The sequence below is a fragment of the Helobdella robusta genome, assembly GCF_000326865.2.
Source record: "Helobdella robusta unplaced genomic scaffold HELROscaffold_119, whole genome shotgun sequence".
In the NCBI taxonomy this organism is placed as follows: domain Eukaryota; kingdom Metazoa; phylum Annelida; class Clitellata; order Rhynchobdellida; family Glossiphoniidae; genus Helobdella; species Helobdella robusta.
This window is the reverse complement of record NW_008703660.1, coordinates 16,099-43,296: the sequence shown is the minus strand read 5'-3', so window position 1 is coordinate 43,296 and position 27,198 is coordinate 16,099. Positions and strand designations below refer to the sequence as shown.

General features: G+C 33.8%; 6 protein-coding genes across 6 annotated transcripts; 3 read left to right on the top strand and 3 right to left on the bottom strand.

The window, feature by feature from the left end:
- Positions 1-974: 974 nt before the first annotated feature.
- HELRODRAFT_183794 (hypothetical protein) lies at positions 975-2,421 on the top strand (the record flags this gene model as incomplete). The annotated part of the gene is made up of 2 exons (XM_009013377.1): positions 975-1,026; positions 2,111-2,421. The coding sequence occupies 2 exons, from the start codon at positions 975-977 to the stop codon at positions 2,419-2,421; spliced, it is 363 nt and encodes a 120-aa protein (XP_009011625.1).
- Positions 2,422-4,966: 2,545 nt separating this feature from the next.
- Positions 4,967-10,316, bottom strand: HELRODRAFT_139909 (hypothetical protein; the record flags this gene model as incomplete). Its single annotated transcript, XM_009013376.1, has 7 exons — positions 4,967-5,202; positions 5,477-5,605; positions 6,169-6,311; positions 8,744-9,006; positions 9,555-9,806; positions 9,879-10,057; positions 10,136-10,316. Coding segments are annotated over 7 exons (1,383 nt in total), but the record flags the coding sequence as incomplete, so codon positions are not given.
- Positions 10,317-12,045: 1,729 nt separating this feature from the next.
- On the top strand, positions 12,046-20,804 carry HELRODRAFT_91978 (hypothetical protein; the record flags this gene model as incomplete). The annotated part of the gene is made up of 17 exons (XM_009013375.1): positions 12,046-12,153; positions 12,416-12,499; positions 12,815-12,905; positions 13,258-13,381; positions 13,887-13,951; positions 14,377-14,535; positions 15,112-15,181; positions 15,579-15,720; positions 16,034-16,150; positions 16,470-16,641; positions 17,724-17,833; positions 18,060-18,108; positions 18,906-18,999; positions 19,206-19,305; positions 19,798-19,941; positions 20,361-20,449; positions 20,660-20,804. The coding sequence occupies 17 exons, from the start codon at positions 12,046-12,048 to the stop codon at positions 20,802-20,804; spliced, it is 1,863 nt and encodes a 620-aa protein (XP_009011623.1).
- A 605-nt stretch (positions 20,805-21,409) lies between these two features.
- Positions 21,410-23,898, bottom strand: HELRODRAFT_183791 (hypothetical protein; the record flags this gene model as incomplete). Its single annotated transcript, XM_009013374.1, has 6 exons — positions 21,410-21,688; positions 22,085-22,204; positions 22,541-22,668; positions 22,821-23,049; positions 23,200-23,402; positions 23,697-23,898. 6 exons carry the CDS (start codon positions 23,896-23,898, stop codon positions 21,410-21,412), a joined length of 1,161 nt encoding a protein of 386 aa, XP_009011622.1.
- A 256-nt stretch (positions 23,899-24,154) lies between these two features.
- Positions 24,155-25,066, top strand: HELRODRAFT_183790 (hypothetical protein; the record flags this gene model as incomplete). Its single annotated transcript, XM_009013373.1, has 3 exons — positions 24,155-24,229; positions 24,511-24,613; positions 24,810-25,066. 3 exons carry the CDS (start codon positions 24,155-24,157, stop codon positions 25,064-25,066), a joined length of 435 nt encoding a protein of 144 aa, XP_009011621.1.
- A 683-nt stretch (positions 25,067-25,749) lies between these two features.
- Positions 25,750-26,933, bottom strand: HELRODRAFT_183789 (hypothetical protein; the record flags this gene model as incomplete). The annotated part of the gene is made up of 5 exons (XM_009013372.1): positions 25,750-26,051; positions 26,155-26,236; positions 26,325-26,544; positions 26,621-26,741; positions 26,867-26,933. The coding sequence occupies 5 exons, from the start codon at positions 26,931-26,933 to the stop codon at positions 25,750-25,752; spliced, it is 792 nt and encodes a 263-aa protein (XP_009011620.1).
- Positions 26,934-27,198: the final 265 nt, after the last annotated feature.

Here is a 27,198-nt window from a genome sequence, read left to right as displayed (position 1 = left end):
GATGAAGAATGAGTTTACATTTGTAGGTGTATGTGTGTGTTTGTATTTGTGTGTGTGTGTGTGTGTGTTTGGCGTGGTATGTGTGTGTGTGGCGTGAAAACATGAATCGAAATTATAAACAAATTGCAAACTAGAGAGTTTTAACAGTATATAAACTACACTTTTATATAAATTACTCTAACTTATAGTTGATGAACATTCAATGTTTTTCAATCACTTGTTAAGAATTATTGTAGGTTATTTTTAGACCACGAGGTATTTTGAATCGGTCAAACGGTGTCCGATGAAAAAAACCTGTTGTTGCTTTCCAGTGTAAAGAGATCATCTTACTTTCATATGCAATGGCGTCTGGCGCGCTTGTTCGCGGCAAAGAAGCTTTGAGATGTCAAAAAACTTTTACCTACGCTAGAAAAATGACGTTATATATTAATTAATATTAATTAATATATTAATTATATATTAATTAATTAATTAATATAAATGATAATTGCAGTAGCAAATTTTTGGGTGGTTGACTGGCCCACAATATTTCCATGGCAGCATCTTAAAATATTATTTTCTTCACGTTTTTCGTTGCCTAATTTAAATTTTCTCTCTGGTTCAATATTTTAAAAATTATACAAAATTAAAACATGAAGAGTAAATTTAACAGAATCTTTTCGAAGCAGGTAATTCAGTTAATTTATCAAATAACCAACATGCCATTAATTCGTAACATGTACTGAGAGTTTCTACAAGCGACGACATCTGAAGACAATTTATAAAAGAAAAATAATTTCCACCCGATTAAACTCCTACCTCATTAAATTAAATTTGAGACGTTTATGCATAGGAATGGTTCAATAAGTGGAGGTCCTATATAAGGTAGGTAGATGTTCTAGCGTTGAGGATACGTTTGATTCATTCAGAGACTTTTGTAGTAATATCTCAATAAAATAATTCAACAATCGAAATTTGTGAAAATGAATTACAAAATGTTCATCATTGTGTTTGTACTGACGCTAACAACGGCACTCTTCTGCCAAGGTATACATTTTTTTGTGTCAAGGGATGTCCACGAAGGGAGGTCAAACATTTAGTGACCCTTTGTGATAAGGGGACCGGGGTGAAATCTTATGTGACGTCAAGTTTTGGCTCTTTTTTTAATTTCCACCGTGATAAATTAAATTTCCACTCGTTATAAATTTTTATCAGAAGTTTTTTTTCGCATAGCTTGATGTCTGCTCAGCGCGTGCGCTTCAGAAAATTTGTCTATTTGACTTTACGTTCTTTTATCGTTCTGTTCAAGAGGTTGTGTACCTAGTTTATTCAGATTTTACGGTATTAAAAGTAGCTGATTTTAAATTTGTCTTGTCAATCATTTATAAGTGGTGTCGATAATTTACATGGAACTTTTTAAACTGTCAGCAACTGAATCGTACATTCCAAGAGAAGAGGTGGTGGTCTACAACATGCTGGCAGTTTGAGACAGGAGAAGAGAAAATCCAAATAGGCAAAAAACTGACCTTCTTCGACGACATACTATAATATTATTTAAAAATATATTATTATATATATATATCAATTATTATTATATATATATATTTCTTTAAAAAATATTTTTTCGTATGCATATTGGATTGATCGTAAAAACCTGTAAAAATTAAAGAAAATTTAATGTAATCATTAACAGCTCTGAAAAGCAGGCTTCCAAAGCGAAACAGTTAGTAACACAACTTAAAAAAAAATTTTGCTAGATATTATTTATTTTTATTAATCTTTACGTAATGTTCACACGGCAATATATATTTAACCATTTATTAATTACAAAACTTTTCACCAATCTTCCAAAAAATTCAATCATATTAATGATATCATAATTCGCATCACCGGCGTAATCATCATCTATAATCAAAATAGGTCCGAACTTTTATTTTCCGTCCCAGATTTCTATACCACCACCATCATAGTTTTTTAATCCATAATCACCACATTGATGATCTAGCAGTATCACATTAACATCGTCATCAAATTCATCATCACCATCAAAAAACATCACCATCCTCATCAGCATCATTATTATTATTACTACTACTATTATCATCATCGTCAACTTCATCATCACCCACAGTCTGGTGGAGTAAAAAAACATTCGACAACATGCCACTTCGCAACACGCACCCACCGGGTTCGACAGCAGACAGACGCAACAAAAACAGAAATAAAACTATCAACGATTACCTTAATGACGCCGGAAATGATTACAGAAATGCTGATGACGACGTTAATGGCGACGATGACGTCATTAAGAAAATCAATAATAATGATAATAATAATATGGAATACATCAACAACAACAAAAAATATGATGTGGAAGATCACGACGGAGGTAGAGAGAGTTATGATGATTTATTTCGCGGGCATTTACAGTTGAGCAAATAGAAAAATATTTGCCACCTTTTTTTTATATATATATAGCAACATCAAGGTGCTTGGATTGTTTTAACTGCCATTCGATAACTGAATTATGAAAAAAATATATGAAAATGAATGAATGCTATGATTGAATGAATAAATATGACACACACACATATATATATATATATATATATATATATATATATATATATGTATATATATATATATATATACTGATTAATATTAATGCAACAAATATAATGAGAAATGCAAAATTAGTAAATTATATATAGGAAGAAAGAGAGAGAAAGATAGAGAAAGAAAGAGAGAAAGAAAGAGAGAGAGAGAGAGAGAGAGAGATTGTGTGTTGAAATATAAAAAAGATTTATACTGCTTTCTTCACTGTTTAGTTCAAATCCAAATGAATTGTTAATGATGCAGTTTAAAAAAATACTCAATCACGTCGTACACACGCACACACACACGCACACTTACACACACGCACACACACTCACACACGCACACACACACACACACGCACTTAATAGATGAATAGAAACGTGATTTATTCAGAAACAAAAATTTATGAAATTTAACATGGTCAGTCAAAACGAAGCATGGGTACTTCGTCACATATTACATAATGCATCCCAAGGTTGTTACCAATGGTTATAAAAATAGTTATAAATATCATTTGCGAATAACAATGATTGTAAGAATAATATTAATAAAACACGATTGTTTTTATTGAAAATTAATGAAAGAGTTTATTCCGTAAATATTCACAGAAATTATTAACTTTATTAAAGGAAATAATTAACAAATTGTTTTAATCACCAGAACTCTAAAGCTAACGAGAGTTTATACACAATGCCAGCAGCAGCAGTGTTCGTATGCATGCATTTCGTAAAAAAACATTCAAATTATACAAACACGCCAGCAGGTAACACACACAAGTAAAATACTCTCTCTCTCTCTCTCTCTCTCTCTCTCTCTCTCTCTCTCTCTCTCTCTTTAACAAAAATTGCCGGGGTGTTTTAATTATTATACACGCGAAAATCAATTTAATAAATGCCTGAAAACTTATTATGATGTGCAAGGTGAGCTTACTTCATTAGAGTGTAAAAAAATCTCCCTACATCAGCGTTGTGTCAAATGTATAAACATCTGAAATTTAATTTTATTTTACGTTAATATTCAAATTACGCTGAGAGTTGCAGTACACAATCTCAAACGATGTACTCTCTGGTCAATTCATTTAACATTGATTATTCTTATTGCTACATAACGAGATTCACCGCCAACTGAATATCACGACAATCAAGAACCAGCCACCAGGCCAAGAGTATTGTCAGTTTTTACGTCCAGAGGTGGGCCAGCGGGTTTTTGAACTTGCGGATCTTGTTCTTCTCCCTCAGTGACGAGTTGACGATGATGGGACCTTTGAGGCTGTGCAAGGAGCTTCGTTTGCTGAAGTGAAAACTCGGGTTGACGCTGGATGGCAGGTCTGACAAGAGTTCTGAGCGCTCTGGTAGAGAACTTCGCGAACCGAATTCATCTTTGTTGTTGTTTTCTGGGCTTTTGTGGCGCTGTTTTTTGTTGATGGCGCTTGTGCTGTTAATTTTGTTAATGTTTTTGTCGTTATTTTCATTGTTGCTTATATTGTTGTCGTTAATCTTGACGTTGTTGATGTTTGAATCGTTTTTGTGGTGAAGGCTGTAATTTCTATTGCTGTTTGTGTCACGACTGACGTTACTTCTGCTGCGATATTCACGGTTATTTGTGAAGCTGTTGCTATCGGGGTTGTTGCTCGGCCAAGCAAGCTGACTCAAGGAGCTGTTGGTGTCTCTATCGCAGGAACCTGTTTCCAGCTGGCTCTTGCCCGGTGCACTGTTCTTACGTCTCTCCTTCAATGAAGCGTGAACAGCGAGGATGTAGTGGGTCCTCTTGATGCAGATGTACTTCAGATCCGTCACAGCCTTAACCGTGTAGTCGGCCAAACATTGCGGCTCCGATGACTTCTCGTTGTAGTAGTGGCTGGCGTCCAGGATGCATTCCAACCTCGGCTTCTGAGAACACTTCTTACATGATGGTCCTACAAGGTTATTGAACAGTTTCACGCGTAAAAATTCTTCATTTTTTCGTAAAGTTCTACGGTATCGGTTATTCAGAGAGAACATCGTACGAAATAATTTATATTTATACTAGTATAAAGTGACCTGTGCATGCTTCATTCAATAAACAACTCAATAAATCACGTTTTTGTTCTGACAACAAAGCTCCACAGTGTGTATAAATCAAAAGTTGTTTTTTAGTCTTGAGCACAATATTTAACATGTTACTAAACAAGAATATAACATCTTTAATTTAACTCTTACACTTTTCACACAAAAAATTTCAACGATAAATATGAAAATTCTGTTGACTGTCGATTTATGTTGCGTGAAACAAACGTTCTTTGCCATGTGTTTTACACGTTGAAAGCTTTTATTTCTCAAACTTAAAACATGAAAAATAGTTAGAACATGTTAGAACATGAAAAATAAATAACATTCGAAAACCAACCGAGAATGGCTTGCACTCCAAAGTAAACAAATGGCCCGCCCTCAAAAGTGACCTTGTCCTTGCCGAACTCGACCTCCACCCTCCCCTCCAGTAGCATGATGAAGTGGTCGGTGGGGCTGTTCAGTTGGTAGAGGTAGTGGCAGGCCGAGGATTTCAGGTTCAAGACCTTCACCACGTTCTCTTTCAGTAGTCGTTGCAGGACGTTTTCTGATATGATGTCGGGATGGAAAGCTGAAACGGCTGTGCGTTTGGTTCGTTAATTCAATTTTATTGGCTCATTATTATTATTAACATTTAAAACAATTTTTGCAAAAAAAAATGAAGTCAGTAGATTAATTACTGATAAATTCTCATTAATTAGAAACTGCTTCAAAATTTACTGGCTGATAATGCCGTTTCAGTTTAAAACACAAGTCGCCGCAACAATTCGCAAGCCCCTCGTCAAACTTTCACAATTTGTCTCAATAGTTATTCTTTTAATTCAAAAACTTCATAAAACAAACGAGTTAGTCACATGAAGATAGGAATCTGAAAGCGGCCAGCGCCATCTGCGGCGACAGCAAGTTGTGTTTGCTACTCTTGTGAAGCAAGGAGAAGTCGAAGGTTGTCCTCTTCTTCACTGGAGACTTTGCTCGATTGTCAGCTGTCAGATGACAACAAATTTGTTTAAATAGTTTAATAATATTAAGTGCATGAAACTAAACATGAACGGGTGAATAAATAAACGCTCAAAATATAGCTAAATGTTTTAAAACTCCTTCTCTGAACTCCTTCTCAAATTCATTTGCTCTCAAACATTGTGTGAGCATTCGAATTTTTTCAAATATTCATGGTCTGCATTTGAACAACTACACAGCGCCTTACTCTTCAAAACAAAAATTCGGTAGGACGCTCTACATTCTGAGTTAAACTGTTGACCATATAACAATCTTTATCAAGGTTTGGATTAGGTGAGTGTGTCAGTAAATGTAAGTATATTGTAAAACATTTTAAGCAATAAGTAGAAGTGTGAACGATTGGTTGGACAACAAAGGAATATAATAAATTGATTGAGTGAATGACTGAGCGTGCTCCCAATTGCTAGTTAAAGAGATTCTAATCACTGTGAATAAACTTTTGAATATAATATGAAATAAAATTTCAGTATAATTAAAACTAATAAACATAATAAATTAATTAAATAGAATAAATGAAATAATTATTCACATATCATGTCAAATTCGTCAACGATTTCTGACTGCAAGATTTCCTCAATGACATCTTCAAGTGTGACGATGCCGACATTGTCAGGAGTCTCGTCCTCAGGAGCCACATCATCAGCTTCCGTTATTGTTTTCTCAATGTTGTTGCTGTTATTGTTGTTGTTGTTGTTGTCGTGGATGTTGTTGTTGTTGTTGTTGACGTTAGTGTTAATGTGGTTAGAGATTGTTGATGCGTTGCTTGGTGATTCGCTGGCATTGCTGTTGATGCTGCTGTTGCGGTTGCGTCGTTGTTTGCATTTGCAAATCAACTTAGCCCTCAGGTCTTCTGCCTTTGAAAGTTTTTTGTGGTGGTTGTTCTGGGAAGCGTTCGTCTTGCTGTCTCCGTTATTCGTACAGTGACGATTCGGTTTGGTTTTTTGGACAATAGATATATGGGAATTACCTTGAAATTAACGTTGAATTATTTTAATTTATTCAAGTTTTTCATATTTAATTGAATTCATACATTTGATTTTTGCACATATGATGATAATAATAATAATATGATTCCCAATAGTTTAAAATAAGTTAAATACTTTTTAGAAAATGAGTGGAAAATTGAAAAAATTAGTGTGGATGGTCAACGACCAACATCCATAAACAATGGAGACCAATGGTTGAAAGGAAACAATTTTCAAAAGACTTTCCACTGCATAAAATCTTTGTCGTAATTTTGGTAAAATGTCAAAATGAAAAAAAAATAGAATTAAAACATACTCAATGTTTTGTCAAAATATTTTCAAAGGTATTAAAGGGATTAAAAATGTAATAAAAAATTCTAATTGAAATAAAAATGTTGTTCAAAATTTCATAAATCACATTTCAGATAAAAAAAAACGTGATTTATATGAAAATATAAATAGATCATGAGGAATTCATAAGCAATAAGTTATAATAAACACAGCGATTTGTTGGTTGCCATCTCAATTTTAAATTCAAATAAATTAACATGCCGTAAAAATTAAATCCAAGCAGTATTTCAAAATCAGATTAACTTGTAGCGTGCATAACAAATTTCAATACACTAGCTAGCAGTGAATTTATTCTACGTTAACAATGAAACGATTCATACAAGAGTTGAGAATTAAAAGACCACACTGGATCGCAGAGCCTGTGACAAACAGACCACGAGCTAGAAAATAAATTGCTGAATAGTTGTATAAACAGTTATTTAAAAGTTAAAACTAATGAATGGCTCTAGCAACTAACAACCAAACGATCAAACGAACGATCGAACGAAAGTGAACGAATGAACGAGCGAACTTGTAAACAACAAACAAACACGTTGTCACATGATAAATTCTCAAATAGACTTCAGAAAAGAGTGTGAATGAAGCAGTTTGAGTTCAAAATGACGAAAAAGAAATTAAAAAATTTTTTTTTGGTGAATATGTAAAATATTTTCTAATAGAATAATTTTAAGTACAACACTCCACTCACGCCGAGATTAAAAATCTGGATTGCATATTTCATTTCCAATTGATAAGGCCACCTGCCAGCATGCAATTTTGCCGCCAACAATCTTCAAAATATATTTCTGCTCATTCCGCTACACAGTGCAATCAGTTTAATTTCTAGCATTTTAAAAAATAATTTGAAGAGAATAAAAATTTTCATTGTAATTAGCCACAAGATGTGTCAACAAAAACGAAGCAATGAAATGATGACAAACGATGGAGCAAAAATGTTGAGACCACTTAAATTTTATTTTAAATTCTGAGCATTTTACATGCTCATGGGTTGAGCCAGTGTTATACACACGAAGACTGATCGACTAGTATTTATATGTTTCCTACCAATACTTTTGGTTCAAAATTTGATTCAAATATTAAAAAGCAGTAAATATTTTCTGTTAAAATTACTATTGCTAGAGGAAAACATCTCTTCAAAACTTCTTAAGGTCGCCTGATATGAGCCTACACTAAACAAAACTTAATCTATTTCAACCAAAACAAAATGTTTGAATGATTAAAACAATTACAAACAGTACACTAATGCGGTAATAAGTTCAGTGTAGAAAGAAGGTTTTGAAATAAGTTAGAAGAACCAGCTCAATTACTTTCAATGGCTATTCCTGGGACGATGACGTACAAACGTTCGAGAATTAATAATCTTCATTTCACAAAGTTCGTTTGAAAATGTTACTAGGAGTCAAAATAAAAGAACAGAAGGTCATTAAACTTTTTCTGTAAATTTAATAACATCTGACAGCAGCATTCCACTTAGTAGGATTTATTTGCGTCGAAAATAATCAAGGAACCTACTGCTGCATACTGTCGCAAGATGTTTCGAGAAGGCACTTTTGTATGCGGTCCATTATCATAAGTCACATTCATTACGCAACGATATTCATAAAACATGATCTTCACAAACTTCATCAGTTTTCTCAAGCAATAAAAACCTGATAGCCCGAACATTTTAAATTCCACTACAGAAAGTTTTGCAAGCCAACAAAACGCAAAAGCTGACTTGAAATTATTAGTTGAATTCATAAAGAATGTTCGTTAATGACATTACAATGTATGTATGTATGGCCCAACAAACCTTTCTTAAACTCTTGAAGTATAACGTCCAATCTGGTGTCGATGGAACAGAAATGGAGTGGGTGTTTGTAGAAGGAGAGGATCGTCTTCAGTGGCGTGCAGTCGTCCGGATCAACGAATGCCAGATCCCGAACGTTAAAGATGGCGACGATGTTGTGGCGGCTCCCACTGTACACTGGTATCCGTGAGTAGCCGGAGCAAATGATTTGGTTGAGAGTTTCAAAGTTCAGTAAACTGTTCTCCTCTATCATGTATACATCCTGCAATTCGGAGGGTACAAAATTAAATTTTTGTTAATGTTTTTCAAATATTACAAAAATTAATAATTTAGTTGAATGATGATATATTCAGATCAATATTGAAGTGTACGTGATGCGTTTTTTCACGCAAACTGGAAGTCTGTTTATATCGCAAAACTTAAATAATTCTACAAATATATTTTCAATCCTCAATAAATTCAGTTACTGTAAACTTTTATATACTCAGTAACTGTAACTGATATTTGAGAAATATTTTTCCTTTATAAAATTAATAAAAATTAAAAGTTGTAGCACACTACTTGGTGAAAACCTTGCGGTGGATGAAGGACATTTATACTAAAACTAAGCGATTTTACTACTTCTTCACAATGATGTTTTCCATTTTGATACTTAATAACTTAAATAAATTAATTTGAAGTCATCAATTGCATGAAATCAGTTTTAATTGGTTCAAGCTCTTAATTATTCATCCACACCAAAATGATGTTTAACACAAATAAATAAACTTATACCAACATCAAAACCACGCCTAGCACACACAAACTCACATCAATCCTCGTCATGACGTCAGCAATTGTTTTTTTCGACAGATCCAAAGCGCCCGATATGATTTTTAGCTCGTCTCTCTCCAAATCAATCTTATCTTCAGTCACTCTGATCAGTTCTCTCAACCTGTCTCTATTGAAGACGTACCCTATTTCTTTGCCGAGAATACAGTCAAGGATCAAACTGATTGGATAAGACAGAGGGAAGGTAAGGATGGTGAAAAATTTCGTGAACCAAATTGTTTTCGCGCCTATCTGAAATAAATTTTTTATTGAAATTATTTAACAATTCTAGAAACATATTGACTAGTTTACAAAACGTAGCACAACCATCAATCCATATCTCGAACATATAGCTTGCGGAATGATCTCTCCGAAGACAACGATGGCCACAGTTGACCCCAAGATGGCCACCAATCCACTGCCCGTCAAATCGTCCAGTAGAATCGTCAACGTGTTGTTCACCAACACATTTCCCAACAGTATGGTACACAACAAAAAGTTTCCTTGTCAAAACAAGTTAAAAAGTTCGTTTTCATTTCATAATTTTATAAAATAATTTTTAGTTATTTATTTTTATAAACCTTTTTTTCTCAGCGGCAAAATAGCCCTGGCGTATTTTTTCTCTTGTTTGGTTCCTGAGTTGATGAGGATGTCTAATTCAGTGACGTCGAGAGCCATCAGGCCCAAATTCAAACCGCTGAACAGTCCGGAGAAGATGAGAAGGCAGATGACGGATATGATCTGCAGCCAGAAGGGTAGTATGTGAGACTTGGTGGGTCGTTCGATCGATATTATCTGCAACCATTCGTCGCTGCCTTGATGTCGGAAGATATAAATCTGTCTCAAGTCGATGCTACTGTTGGTGAGAAGTTTTGGCGAGGGAAGTTCCTTGAGACAAAAATAATACACTTCAGAATGAATGTTTGCACGAATCGGAAGATTTATGACTGCAGTTGCGGATGTTGCTGCAATGCCTGAAAGAGATAATGAGAAGACGTCTGTAGACCTCAGTTCCGTGCAATCTTCATCTTTTTTCCCTCTCATTGTCGTGAAAGAGAGCATGCTGTTATTTTTCAAATTGCAACCAAATAATCTTATTTTTACTTCGGCATCTGAAAATATTTGTGCTCTGAATTCTACGATGTCATCTTCCTCTCCGTACCTTTTGACTTCAGAGGACTCAACTTTGAATCCCGTGATGTGACCAATTTCATGTAAATCGAATATTGCACTGTCGTTCGTGCTTCCCAGCACTGAACAAAATAAAGTAAAAACCAAAAGATACAATGTACCTGTATCTCTGATGAATTGCATTTTGTGTTAAGTATCAAAGTTATCTATCTACAATAGGTTTTACAACTAACTGTTCATCTCTCATCTGAAATGGAAATTAACAAAATTGAATTACAGCAGTGGAAAGTGCGTTTCAATCAATCAATCAATTAGTTTATAAGTACTTAGGAAATAAATTAGAAAGATTACAAAAAGTAATATTGAAGAAAATATTGGTAGTTGAATTTCAATGTTGTAATAACATTAATAACAAATAAATACAATATACAAAAAATAAAAGTTGGCTAAAAATTTAGACAAATGATTGCGTTTAAGCTTACTGAGTTTAAACTAACTAAGTTTACTATGAAAAATGTTTAATTTGATGAATTTCAAATGAGAATTTGAGATTTTTTCAAATCTATGGGAAAACAACTACCTTCTGTCAGAATATGTGTTCTAAGTAACTCGTTGCCTCTTTCTAAGAAAATCATTCATTCTCAAACCTGATCAAACCAGTCTTACAGGCGCTTCATGTAATTTATAAGAAGCATAAACCAAATCAAACTAGTAGGTTTTTCATAGAATTACCAAACGAAAATATTGCGGATAAAACTTTTTTAAAATCACTCAGCAATATACAATTTAACTTTTCCGTTATTTAAAGCATTTGAAACCCAATAACAGATCAAAATATGAGATCTACTACTATTGAAAGATTATTCAACTTTTTGAATTACAGGCTTATCGAATGAGAGACAAAAGAAGCCTACCTATTATATTATTGAAATGTTATGCTTCGCACAATGCTGCCGAATTCTTGCCTTCATAACTTCGTAGCACGTTCTTGCTACGTTTTCTATGTTCGCGATTCTATGCTGCTGCTAATGGTTGCTACGGCGACCGTTTGTTTTCGTACGTTTTTTTAAATGCTTGACTTTTTAATTTTAATTATATATAATTGTTTTCGTTTGCGAGAAAATTAGTAATGATTTGGGATATAAATTAAATTATCTTTTTTATTTTGAAATGTTTGACAAGTAATGAAATAATAATGGGCTTAATTATCATATGATAATACATAATAATTTAAAAGTTTAAGAAGATACAATATATATTATATAACAATACGAATACAATTATCTTATAATAATTTATAATAGTGTTGTCGTTATTGCTGTTGTTTTAGTTAGTTGTACGCTGATCTAAAAGTTTTGAAATGTCAGAAATAGAGAAAGAGAATTTAATAAAAAATGTGGTTAGGGAAATCTGTCAGGAATGTCATCTGAAAGGGAAAGCTGTTTCTGAATCTTTAGCTTCCTTCATTGTGGGTTTTTTTAATTGATTAATTTAATTAATTTATAATGAAAAATAATTTATAATTTCCATGTTCACCTCTTATGCCTTATGAACTTATGATCATTTTCTTTGCCGTAACAAAATAAAACCGTAAATCTGGCTTATCAATAAAAAGGATTTACTATATATATATATCCTACACCAAAAAAATTTTAAATTCCGATATATTAACGAATAAGTTCTTTATGAATAAAAACCTATTAATATATATATACATAAATATTATATAGATTAAGGCAGTCCTGTTGCACCCAAAAAACGGTTTCAACATCAACAACCCAACAACCAAAGAGAACTTGGACAAACTGACTCAAGTGATTTCTGATCTATCAGAGCTTTTTATATTTGCTACATTATTTCAAATTTTTAAAGATTCAAATATTTTATTTATTTAAACAAAACCTACCAAAATCAACGCAAAATAATAAAATATGACTGAAATTTAGCTCATTTTCGTTTTTTTTTTATTTTTTATTTATTTTTACATATATAACGGTTATTACGGTGTGGCAAATATAAAAACACAAAATATGCCAATGCTGTTTTGCTTTGCTTGTGTTATAAAATATTACATAAGAATGCATTCTACTGAGGAATAAGTAGATACATAATCTCAACTTTCCAACCAGTTATGCGTGGAGAAGTTGACAAAAAACGACGAACCATCAATGGATACTATCAAGATGCAAATTTACTTCGACGAAAACTTTGTAGACAGGGGTTCGTTTTCGAGTTATTCGGGTTTTCTATACAAAATATTAATTTTGGGTGCCACTGAACTACAGCATAAAAATACAAAAACAAAAATTACCAAAAAAAAATATTCTCCAACATTTTATCAAACTAAACTGAAACTAAACGCCAAACTAACGCACGTGTATATGCATACATATACATGAACATACCCATGCATTCTCATACAAACATAAACATACGTACGTATATAGAAATGCACAAATACTCACGTAATTCATTTTCACGTAATAACCTGAGACTATTGCCGTTACGAAGAACACGGTAAAATACCAAATCGCTATTTTGAGATATCTCATCCACACCACAAACACCACAGAGACATTTGAAAAGGAGGACATAGCGGCCCTCGATGGCCAGTTGTCAAAAAAGTTGGAGGACATCATAAGTCGTGACGTGGAGGGCTGCAAAGAGCAGGAGTGCCTCTACAAGAAGATTATTAGGTCAGTCGGTCAGTTGGTCGGTTCATTGGATTTTGGTCTTTCTCTATGCTATTTGTCAGTTTGTTAGCTTGTTGTAATTACTAGATTAGTTATTTGTTGCTTTTTTTCGAATAGATTTATGTTTGAGTTTGTCTTCAGGGTCAGATTTACGGGAAGCCAAGTGGGGCTGCTACCTTAGCCGCTACAAAAATATAACATTACAACTGATATAACATGATATCTAGTTTCAGAACATTTTATATGTTTTCCAAACATTTTAACTAACTGGCAAACATAACATAGTTTTACAAATAAAATATTTTTCATTGAAATGTTTTGTTTGCTCTTTGCTGTCATGTTAGTTGGTTGTTGTTTCAACGAATCGATTTTTTTTTCGTTAGTTTCACCGATTTTCGATTTTTTAATTACAGTATTAGGTTTTGATACCTGCATTGTTGTTGACATTATTATGCATCTCTATATTTATTTTGTTGAATTTGTAATTAAGCTAAATGTATGCCGACAGATTTATAATGTACAAGTCTGAACTCGGTTGCATGTCGAATAGCGATTCCATCAAAGAGTTTTCTGGTTGGTTAATTAGTTTGTTGGTTGGTTTGTTGGTTGGTTGGTTGGTTGGTTGGCTGGTTGGTAGGTTGGCTGGTTGGTAGGTTGGCTGGTTGATTGGCTGGCTGTGAGTTTGCAAACATTTTACTTGTCAACATTGTTAGAACACAACACAGCTTAACACACCACTACACAACTTAACTTGAAAAATCAATGAACGTTTCATTATTGAGTTTTAGTGGTATTAGATTTTTATCTTTTCACGTAACATGGCCAAATCAGCACGCGACACCTTTACACCACGTGATCAAAACATTACGTGGCACCCTTCACATCACGTAATCACAACATCACGTGACACCCTTCACACCACGTGACAACAACATCACGTGGCACCCTTCACACCACGTGACCACAACATCACGTGACACCATTACACCATATGACAGCTGCCCTCTCCAGCGTCATGCCCATCTCAGAGATCCAATGTTTCCTGAAATTCTCCAAGTCGAAGAGGGCTAAACAGCTGATGGAGCTCACCTGGATCGTGGCTGGTGTGGTCCTCTTCAATAAGGAGTCTGGCAAGGGAGGGGAGAATATTGAAGATGGTTCGTGGATGGTCGGATTGATGGATGGATGGATGATTGTTGGGAAGGTTGATTGTTTGAATGGATGGATGAGTGGAAGGATGGATAGATGGATCGATAGATGAATGAATGTGTGGATGGATGGATGGATTAATTAATGAATGGATAGATGGGTGGATGGATGGATGGATGGATGGATGGATGGATGGATGGATGGATGGATGGATGGATGGATGGATGGATGGATGGATGGATGGATGGATGGATGGATGGATGGATGGATGGATGGATGGATGGATGGATGGATGGATGGATGGATGGATGGATGGATGGATGGATGGATGGATGGATGGATGGATGGATGGATGGATGGATGGATGGATGGATGGATGGATGGATGGATGGATGGATGGATTGACGAATCAATAGAACACTAAAGACCTACATATACATATACATTAAAGACGTACAGACGAACAGAAAGATTTGCACATAAATATATAAACAATTAAATTATAGACTGGATTACAACCGTTAAATATTAATAACGCATAATTAATTGTTTAGAATGATACGACTGGTGATTTTTACACGCAGTTGGCAAAACGCTGAACAATCTAATCCCAAACATCTCTCTGCTCGTTGATGAGAAGCTATCAGAGGTGCAGTCCAAACTGGAGTTCCTATCAGGTTCCTTGCGGCAAAATATTCTTATTGCCCAGTAGTCCTATTTTTCGATTTTTATTTTTTGGTGATTGTTTTCCATCTTTATTGACCGATAATTTAGGTTGGTGGATGGATGGATTGATGAATGTGTGGATGGATGAATCTATGAATTAATGAATGAATGGATGGACAATTTTCATAGTGATTGTCTTTTTTGACGGCATCGTTCTCACTATTTATCATCATCATCGTCGTCGTCGACTTCACCACTATGCAGTGGAATTAACAAACGCGGCAAAATTTAATTTTTTTGAGATGCCATTTCGAGCACAGCTTTCAGCTCAGCACAACAATTGCTCAACAACAACACAACAGCAATAACCACGCAATTGCAACAGCAACCACGCAACAACAACAACCACAGAAATGTTGGAGTACTACAGAGCCACCGTGAGAGACCTGCCCGATCTGATGAACAGCAACGCCAAGCAATGCCTCATCAACTGTTGCCAACACGTGCTCTACTTGAAACTTATGAAGGTTCCTCACATGATAATTATCTGTTGTAATGATGATGGTGGTGAATGAATGATGATGGTGATTCTGATGATGATGATTGTGATGATGAGAAGAAATGATGATGATGATGGGAATAAGGATGATGATGATGATGCTTGAAGTGTTGATAATGAAGACGATGATGACGGTGATGGTGATAATGATGATAATGACGAAGCTGCTGATGAGGAATGGTTGTGACTGTCGTGATAATGATATGAGGGCAATGATGATGATGATGATGATTAAGATAATGATGATGATTATGATAATGATGATGATGATGACGACTCAGAAACTGGTGGCAAACGCAGCAAAAATGGTGGACAAAGAAGTGACGAGCCTGGCTCACGTAATCAAGTCGATAAAGAACTCCGTCAGTAAGACAGTCGTGACTGCTTTGCGAATATTTGTTAGTAGCACTACAAGTCATTTTGGTTGTTTGTTTTGTTTTGTTTTTGTTTCATTCAAATTATACAATGGTGTACTGTCTATTTATAGATGTTGCTGCGTACCTTTCATCGTTTTTTTGTTGTTGCAAACATTGTTAAAGATGTTGTTTTCCACCTGATTTCAACGTCAACAACAACAACATTACCAACAACATTGACAACTACTTCAACAACAACTACATCGACAACATCAACAAAAATCAACAACAACAACAACAACAACAACATCATCATCATCATCAACAACAACAACACCAACAACATCACAAAATACTACAGCCCCAGTTTACAAAATTGTCAACAATATGGAGTATGTTGATGATGGAGTTGAAGTACATGCACCTCATCATTGGCATCTTCAATGATCTCCACCAGTTCACTCAGGTACTACCTGGCTATTTTTCACTTATGAACTTTTGTCATTTCTCTCTTCGAAATATTCCAGAAAACTGTGAAATATATTGAAAGAATTTAAAAATTCAGTTGGGTGTGCCATGTGCAATTTTAAAAGAAAAATTTGTTTGGAAAAAACTTCTATATTGCTTGGAAGGTGTTTATCAGCTCTATATTATTGAAAAAAAACCTTCGCCAGCAATATCAAGGACAACAAGGGTGAAACCATGCAATAACTGTAGATGAGAAAAATTTTTAAAGTGAAATTTATTCTATGATCTATGCAACAATGATTCAGATTCCAGTAAAGTTAATTGAAGTTAGAATATGCAAAAATATACAAGAATACTAGAACAAGAAACAATAAACACGGCTCTAGGAAATCAAAGGAGTGCAACAAAAGCACCGCTCATATCATCTCATAGAATATTTGCTGGTCGGAGATACTTCTTTTTATTTTGATAAACATTGTTCGTTCGATTTTCGTTGTATAGAAGTTCGTTATAAAGAGTTATGATTGCATATATATATATATATATATATATATATATATATATATATATATATGTACTATCATTATTAACTTTCACTGAAAAGTTTCGTGACGAGTTGATAAGATCGGAGGAGATGGAAAAATATGCAAGCTACAAAAGAGAGGATAGCCTGAAACTGACCAAGACTCCATACCTCTATCATAGGTAGGTAGGTAGGTAGGTAGGTAGGTAGGTAGGTAGGTAGGTAGGTAGGTAGGTAGGTAGGTAGGTAGGTAGGTAGGTAGGTGGGTGGGTGGGAACATTGGAGATGGTTTTTGGAGGGGCATGTATTTTATCTAATACATTAGTACTTTTTGGTATTTGGTATAATACTCTAGCTGGTGTGTGTGTTTGTGGTGTGTGTATGCGTGCGTGTTTGTGTGTGTGTGTGTTTGACATACATTTTTGTATCGTAGTTCAGTCATCGAGTGTTGCATGGATGCACACTTTCTGTGTTTCTGTCCGTCCGTTTCACGATTTGTGATATTACTATATTATTATTATCATATTATTGTATAACCTAGTGATGTTATCATTTTTATCGACATCGTTATCAACGTCACCACCATCATCTTCTTCTTCGTGGCCATCGTCATCATCACCAGAGGCTTCGACATGCAGCTGAAACGCATTCACGACATCAACAAGACTGATGACGTCATGATCCTCTTTCCGGAAACAACCAGCAACTACTGGAGGCTGCCTCTCCAGTTCAGGGTGATGACGGTGATGATGATTATGACGACGATGATGATTATGATGATGATGAGGAGGAGGAGGATAGTGATGTTGATAATGGTGGTGACCATGATAAGGATGATTTCTAACGAAGGAAGGAAGAAATCATTCATAAATCAACTCTTCGTTTTTGCGAACTGCGTTATGATGATGAGAATAATATAAGTTTTCGTTGAATCTAGTTGTATTAAAACAAAACAAACAGGGCTACTGTTGTTGGACGCTGGTCAATAGAGATATCTTGCTCGTGCCAGGTCTGTTTATTTCTCATAACGTTATAGTTGTTGTAAAGCAATTAATGTTATCATGCTCTGTTGCTATTCTAATTAATCTTTTCATCACAACTTTCAATGTTATTGTTATGGCCATCACTAAATGTCATTGTCATAAGTTGTATGTTTCTTTTTTTCAACTATATTTTTTCTTATCTCTACATCATATTTATCCATTTAATATAAATATTTATTTATTTATTTGATCATTCTCATTATTGTCATCAAAATGGCCGACGTTGAGTTACTTCAGATCGTAAGAATGCCACACATCACATTTTCATGCACACTAACACGCACCTACAAAACTTGATTACGATTGGGTAGGTATACATGCTTAATGCTTGCTGACTGAATGACTAAATAATTATGTTAAATAATTAAATAAAATAATAAATAATCTAATAGAATTTAACAGAATTTAAAAAGAAGTAAAGAAGTTGAGAACATTTTTGAATTGTTTAAGTTAAATGTATTAATATTTTATTCTTAATTTTATTCATTTTTTAAGTTTAAATGTATCGATGTTTTATTTCTAAGTTTATTCATGAAAATTTAAGAACATTGAAGAATTTAAAAGACATTTATTTACTCATTTATGTTATTGTGTTTTTTTTTATTTTTTTTTATTACTTACTATGTTATTTCTTGTTTTATGGGAGTCAACCCTAGATAAGCATTTATTGCTAGGCTGACTTTTTCACTTTTTTGTGAATAAATGGAATTAAAAAAAAATTATTAATTAAATAAATGATTAAATGATCGAACTGTGGAAACAGGCAACTTGAACCTGGGGATAATATACTACAAGAAATGTTGTTACGCCTTCACATCTAACAGGGCTGCTGTTGACTTCGTTAGCGACCCAGTCAGGTGGCTGATGCTGGTCTACTTTGTTTTATTATGTTTATCGATGCTTTTCAAGTGTTCGTTCGTTTGCATGTTCGCTCGTTTATTTGTTCGTTCGTTAGTTTGTTTCTTATTGGTTTTTGTTTGCCGGTGAGTCTATTAAAGTTTACTTTTCATATTTTTACTTCGTCATTACGTTACGTTATCAGTCATCGTTAACATTAACGCAGCTATTTGAAAGGTGTGGCCCAGTTGGCCTGCTCGAACCCTGAACTCATCCATCTGCTTGAACTTTATCACCTATTCACGTCACTTCTACCTTATGAACAGGTGACCAAGATAATTTTGATTGTGATGCTGGGCGACAGACCTGATGATGACCATTTTTACGATGATTTTAGCAACGGGAAATTATTTTTGTAAGCTGGATTAGCTGTGCGTTCATCTTATTCATGCATTATTTTTCTAACTGAGAGTTGCGCTGCTACATCTCATGGAGTTTTTTTTGTAAAGAGATGGCAGTTAAAAAATCAATTCCGATTATGTTCTGATCTTTATTAAGTTTCATTGGTTCGATGTTACATAATTCTGAGTTGCAGTTTGTTTTATTAGGGAAAGTTTTCTTTTAATTATATTTATTATTATTATATTTCTTGAAACTTTTTTACAAATATTCTTATTATTGGAACGGTTTGCAACGTGCAACGAAAAGCAAAAGGCCTGCAACTAATATATATATACATATGACATCATATCTCCATTGAACTGAGTATGTCGTCACAGAACTCCTCATCGCCACGTATTCAACTGCACAAACAGAAGGCAAATGAGGAGCAGAATGAGTTAGAGCAGCCTCTCTTGAAGTCCGAATGTGCCTCGCAAACTGACACCCACTTCTGCGAGAGCAACATCGTCCGGACGTACGAATGGAATGAGTGGCAGATGAGGAGGATGGCTATCAGGCTGGTTGGTCAAATCTACCGTTTAAATCATCGCGTGTATATATATATATATTTTTACAATATTCTATAAATTCTACCGAATGTTTGGCGTTAATATGTTTGTAGTTCGTTTTTTCGATTTTTCTCACTAAAGTTTTTTGGTGAACGTTCAGTTTATTAAAATTCAAAATAAACTTATTTTTCGAATTCATGCTGCAAATAAGGCCATATTTAGATTCCGAATGAATCATCGTCAGTGCTCCTTGTTGTATATATAGGGAAATATTGACTTTGTCAAGATTAACTTTGACGTTGTAAAAATTAACTTTGGTGTTGTAAAATAGAACTTTGATGCGAATTAGGTGTCAGGTTTCTTACCTACAGGTTTCTAAGAAAGATTCATCAATTTGTTATTAAATCGTTTTTGATTTTGAACCTCACCAGGCCAACCTACGTAACAAAAGATCGAAATCGACCCAAACGAAGATGAGTAACATGAGGAGGGACATCTTCACGCAAGTCTACAGGAAGAAGTTTGTTCATACTAATAAAGATTTAAACTTTTTTCAAATTTCACACGAAATTAACCTTTTAAAATTTTTTTCATGTCTCTCTGTGTACATCGCATCTTCTATTCAAAAACTGAACTTAATGAATTACCACCACATAATTTATCTTAATCTACGTATAAACATTCAAATTTATCAAAAACTTATTTGGTCACGCGCCCAACGACGTAACAGAACGACAGAAACGCAGACGAAAATGGACGCAGGTTCGAACGTTCCCCGACCTCAAATCTTCCTGGCGGGTCTGCGGGGCACCAACCCCACGGTCTACAACAAGGTCGACCTGACGCTAAGGGATGATGAGGACTACAATGACTGAGGTGCTAAAAACACCCCACACCATCCCAAAACGCCACCACCACTGCAGTCACTGATACAAATTAAGAGTTTTTTTTTCTCACCTGACATTGTCTACATTTTTAGCACGATATTAATTAAAACTTAAATCAAAAAAGAAATTTTTCGAGTTTTATTCCTTTGGGCATATCTCAATCCATTTCATAGTGAAAATAAATCAAATCGAAAAAAAATTTATCGGAGGTGCTAATTAAATTTATTAATTTATTATCAGCTTAAAGAATGTTCTAAAAAAACCTTTGAATCATAAAAAAATCTATCAAGTAAAAAATATAATTATTCAAATATGTAGTATTCAGATATGAAGGCATTTGTTAAATGATCAGGTTTTTTTTCATCAACGGACTTCAGACTAAATATGCCCCATCGTATAACTAGGCAAGTAGTTACAACGTGAAAAAATGCACAAATTTAGGTTAAAGTTATCTTAGGGAAAGAATGACTTTGAGAACGGTGGAAATCTGCTATGAAAAACTGAAAAAAGAGTAATAAGAGTTAATGTGTATGTTTGTGCGTGTACTTCGAGTTTGTATTTAAACAAAATAAAGATCAACATCCTAAAACTCTTCAGACTGAAATGCACTTCATTTTTTTCTTCTTGTCACTAAACTGGACAGCATCCCCTTCGCTGGAATCATCTGTATTGTTTGGATTGAACTCGATACTCTTTCTCTTGTTATTAGGAGATGTGTTGCTGCTGTTAATGTTGTTGGGTTTGTTTTGTTTGGTCCTGAGTAGTCTCGATTGGATGAGGAGTTCCTGGAGTTGGATGTCATGCAGTTTCTTCTGCTGCGCCAGTCGAGAGTTCATCGTTTGTAAGAGGTGTGACTCCAGCTCTCTTAATTCCTGATTTGAAAATAATAACGTCTTTGAATTTGTAGTTGTAGGAAATAAATGCCCTAGAGAATTAATAACGTTTCTGAATTAATAATTAATTTAAAACTAGTAATGTCTTTAAATTATTAATTGTACGAAACGAAAGTATTAGGAAATGAGCAACTAAAAACTGTTGACTAAATTAATTTATATAAAAAAAGTATCCAAAATAAAAATGTTTTAATCCGTCATTCAATTCTTCTCTTTCCTGGAGATAAGAAAAAATGTGGGTGACACAACTGCGTAATGGGTTAAAATGCAAAGAGGGATCTCTGCTCACCGCATGCAATGCATCTGATGCATTAATTCACGCGTATTACCATGAAGGTGAGGTAACATACAAAGAACACAGAACGTCATAACCACCTGATTTTTTTGTTTTGTCAGTCGGTTTTTCAGCTCATTCACGTCGAGTTCCTGTGAGTCTCTGATCTCTTCCATGAGTTCTTTCAACTCATCCAATCGACTCATGAAGATTGCTATCAACTGTTTTGTAAATATGTGTTAAAATGGTTGTAAGTAGAATGTTATTTACAACAATTTACAACATTTGTTGCTAAAATAACTATAAATTATTCTATAAAGTTTTAATAATTACAAAAAAACATTTATAAGGTGTCATAAGCTAAACCGCTTCAAAGATACTTAAGTTGCTAAAAGTTGATAACACCTCATAGAGAAGAGAAGCAAGTTTCATACACTTACACTTGAAACCATGTTTCTAATAATCTTGTTTTTGCCAGCTAGGCATAAAATGCTAGACAATCTAATAAGACTACAACAAAAATTTCAATTCAGAACAGTTACTGAATAGGAATTTACCCTATCTGTAATGCAAGTTTTTTGTCTAGGATTCTCAGTTGTAGGCTTTGTGGTTGTATTCACAATGGCAGAGTGACTCGATTTCATGGTTATTTTTGTGAAGGCCGGTTGATTTTGTCTATGGAAGTCTATTTTGAAGTAAATGAAACCAGTCGTGTAATAAATTTGCAGTGAAAACAATTTAAAATAAAAATTACAGAAGTGTCTTATTAATTAAAGAATTAGAATCAAAGTACTACAAATCAGTAAATAATTTTATATTAAAATAAGTGAAGTTTACTTTTTGCATGACATTTAACATTGATATCATCCTCCTCATCTTCACCACATTCAATTAACTTCTCATCTTCTTCCTCCACCACAACATCATCATTGTTGTCTCGTTCCACTATCAAGTATTCATTCACTGGAGCAGCTGGCATGCTCCATGATTTCTTTTTACTAGGTTCCACTTTGAAACTGTTCGTGCATTTTCTCTTCTTTAGCATCGGTTGAGATAATGGAGAAACCTAAGAAATCAACATGATTTGAGACAACAACTAGACAATACAATCTAACTAAATTAAAAGAAAATGAAAATAATTCAACAAATATTAACTTGAATGAAAACCAATTAAGAAGAAAAACTGACACCAGTCTGAATGCATCTGATCACTTACATCAGTGGACTCTTTCCACTTCAACGAGCAACTGCATGATGGATTATGCAATGGTAATATATTATCTCTGAAAAGACTTGCAAGACTCTGACCGCTATATTTAATTGTTGATTTCCATTTGCGACCATGAATGCCACATTCAAACTCAAACTCTTGGGGACTGAACCATTTATCTTTGTATTTTATGCAACGACCTTTTGTTCCTCAAAAGTCAAAATTAAAAAAAAATATTGTAAATACTATTTGCATATTTATATTTAATAAAGCACCAGTAAACTAAACTCTAAAAAATTTTCAAATATTATTCAATTCATTAATTATTTGAAAAATTAAAATTTAAATTTTGATTAAAAATTGGAAAATTATTAGATTCACATTTAAAATTTATTCATATATTTTATTTAATTATATATGTGACATTAAAACTATTGCAATTGTCAGTCTAAATAGATTAAATTTAAATTATGATAAAATAATTAATAAATTGTATTTACTACCAGAACAAAATCTTTCCTTGTGAAGTTCAGCCAAAATTTTCTTGCAGCTGACAGTTATGACGGGTTGGTAAGCACTTTCAGGCCACAGTAACTTACCACTACCTTTCTTAAAATTTTCTTTCAAGTCTCCAACTTCTTTCTTTTCAATTTGAACGTACAACTCCTTACAATCGCTAAAATCATTCGCAACAGGATCGGCCATTTAAGTCGGTTTTGGATATCGAAATAAGTCGAAAACAAGTCGAGCGATTCGACAGGCGATATCGGCGAGAACCGGCACGAATATTGGATAAAACGCGACTTTGAAATTTTATCATGATAACCAGAGATATTGTCTCCGATATATAGCTTTCATTCTAAAATTATGGCATTTACGTATTCATTCGTCCTATAAAATGTATGTACCTATGTAAATTTCAGTGAGTTTTAGAAAAGGAATAGGTGAGCGAATATATGCCATGGTAGAGAAAATCTATAAATACAATTCAAAAACTGCGTTCAAAAAATATATTGCATGCACTCTTGGTAGACAAGTTAGAAATATTTAAATTTTCATTCATTTTTGTTGAAATTTTCATTTATATTCAATATTAAGATAATAGAATTTTATATATTCAGAAAATTTTTTAAGATTTTCTTAGGTGGATTGAAGCGAAGCTAAAACTCATCTTGTTACTTTTGGCAAGTGCCTGTGAGTTCAATAAAAATTAATTTGATTTGTATCAATCATACATTTGTTTTACATTTGGGCGCATATCATTCCACATAAGCACATTTTTTAAAACACCCGCCTATTTGTTCTGTTTGCAACCAGATAAAATTGTTAAATCTTTTCATCGAAACAGCCACCCATGCAGAGGCAAACTTTCTCTGTAGTATTTGTCACGTTGAGGCTCCAATGGGAATGAAAGGAGAATGTTTTATCGATTCCATCCTCAAGGAATGCGATAGCAGCAGCAAGGGATGCTACCTTGAATTGAAGATTAACTAGAAAAGTTGGTTCAATAAATTTTTTGGAAATTTTATCAAGAGTTAAAACTTTTTTGAATAAAACTGTAAGTAAAACTCAATTTCAACTTTTTTTTAAATGATTCAACAATCATTAGCAATCAGGCAATACAGTGGAGTTAGACAGATCGTGTACAGATAAGTCCATGGAGAAAGTAGAAACCGTGGTTGAAGATGACGAATTGGTCCTGAGAAGATTTTATTCTGAAGAGAAGAGCAATTTTAACTGGGGCAGTCGGGCTTTCCATTATCCACAACTTCAGGGGCAATCTTTGAAACTGTTCAAGGAAGTTGCTGAAATTTGGGGAGAAGATTCTGAATGCGACAGGTCTATTAAGCAAGTTATCAAAAACAGAAACTAATCTGATGATATCTCAACAAACACTGTTGAACGCGAAAATAATGAAACAATTTGAAGCAAAAATTTCAAACATTAAATTAATTAATTTATTTATTTTGATATTGGTTTTAATTTCGAATAACTAGTAAGAAATTGGAGAAAAAACGTTTGTTCAACTTCATTTAACGACATTTCCACGTTAACTCGCTTAACTTGACAAACACAAAACGTTAAAAACCGCGCATCGCACTTTTTCAAGCACACATCCCCTCATCTCTTCTTATTAAAATGGTTTGTGCACGCAATTTAGTTATGCCTCACAAATTTCAGTAGCGAAGCGCGTACGTTTCATTTATCTATTTATACCTTACACTGTGTTAACACTGTGCTGTATTACTTTTTAAGCCATCAAAATAAATTAGTACGAAGATAAAATTTGTTTAGCCAATTTTGGAACACTGCGCAACATTGAAGTTTAAAGTTAAATAACTTATTTAGTTATTTATTCTTGAATGTTCTTTTTCATAAGAAATGATTGAAATAAAGGTATTAAAAATAGTTTAAAAATATTTTTTAATCAATAATATTTACATACTTAAGTTCAATATAGAAATAGAAACCGTGAAAAAATGAACATTTGACATATTAATTATAGCATCGTTTACTTCCAGAGCTAAATGTAACGAACTGAAAACCCAGTCCCTATTAACATTTGTTTGTTACGCTGAAAAGTTCTCCCGTGGTGCAAATCTTTCCCTGTCCCCCATACAACTTCCTCAACGTTCTCCAGACGATTGTATCATCTTCATACGGCGGGTCTGCGTGGATGATGGCGAGTTTAGCAATTGAGTTGATGGAAGCGTTGAGGTCGTAGAAACATTTGTAGTGGTAGGTCTTCTCAATCATGTAGCCTTTTTCTTCCAGCTCTTTCTTCACCGTGTGCGATTCTACGTATAACTTCCTACCAGTTTTTCTGTAGATGTTGTACAGGAAATAAGAATTGTCAGCTGAAAATAAAGTTTAACTGTTCGACAAAATTGTTCGATAAACTGATAGAATATAGTTTCATGTCTGTGTTAAATTGCATTAATGGAACGTAATTTTACGAACTGTCGTGCATGTCTTTGTGGAGCTTTATGAACATTTTCCCGTTCTGTTTTAACCAGTTCATAAAACAATTTCTGTAAAATGTCTAAATTATTGTGTAGGACATTTAGTTTATAGAGTAACAATGAAAATACTAACAATTTTTGATAAAATAGTTATAATTTATCAAAAACCTTCCGATCAGTTTCTTCCAGAAAGTATAAAAAATGAAAAATAAGGATGAGATCAGCTTTGTCATCATTCTCACTGGAACCTTGCCAGTTTTGAGCCGTAGTCAAATAGTGACTGAAGTTGATTTCATCCGAAAGATAGTTTTTAACATTCATCTTCAACAACTCCAAGCACTCTTCGTCTTTCTCAACCACCGTCAGGGATGTCAAATTTTTCACCAATCTTGTGCATTTAATTTGTTCAAAATATGAAAAAGGTTTTAGTTTAAAAAAAAAATTTGATAATTAATTCACTTCACTTTTTCAGAAATGTTATCTCACTGAGTCCTGGTCCAGAGCCAAACACAATCACTCTCTTAACATTCTTCAAGTAATCCTCATCTATTTCGTCATACAATTTTTTGTATTCCTCATAAGCAGCTTCAGCGGTAAAAGTCAATTTAATTTTTTTTTATTTAGAAATAAGTTAAGTTATTTTGTTATTTGTTTTACACATGTGATTGTGTAGTTTTAAAATTGGGAAAGTTAAATAAATCCAAACCGACTTCCTTGCGCTCGGAGGTTAACAAACGTTTGGCAATTTGAAGTGACATCGCTTTTGCTTTCATCCATGCTAAGACGTTGCCACAAGTAATACTAATACCTAAACAGTAATTCAAACCTGCTTTTTAAATAATTTGATTTATTGAGTATTTAAGTTTCAACAAAATAAAATATGAATAAATTTGCAGACAAAATTATATATTAATCACAAATTTTGACAGAAATGTAATTAAAAATTAGCTCTTGTTTTAAAGTCCACAGTTTGGCACAAATGTCTTGCGTCATTAAGTAGTTCTTCACTCGTCTAATTGTTTCTTAACCACATTTGCATGCC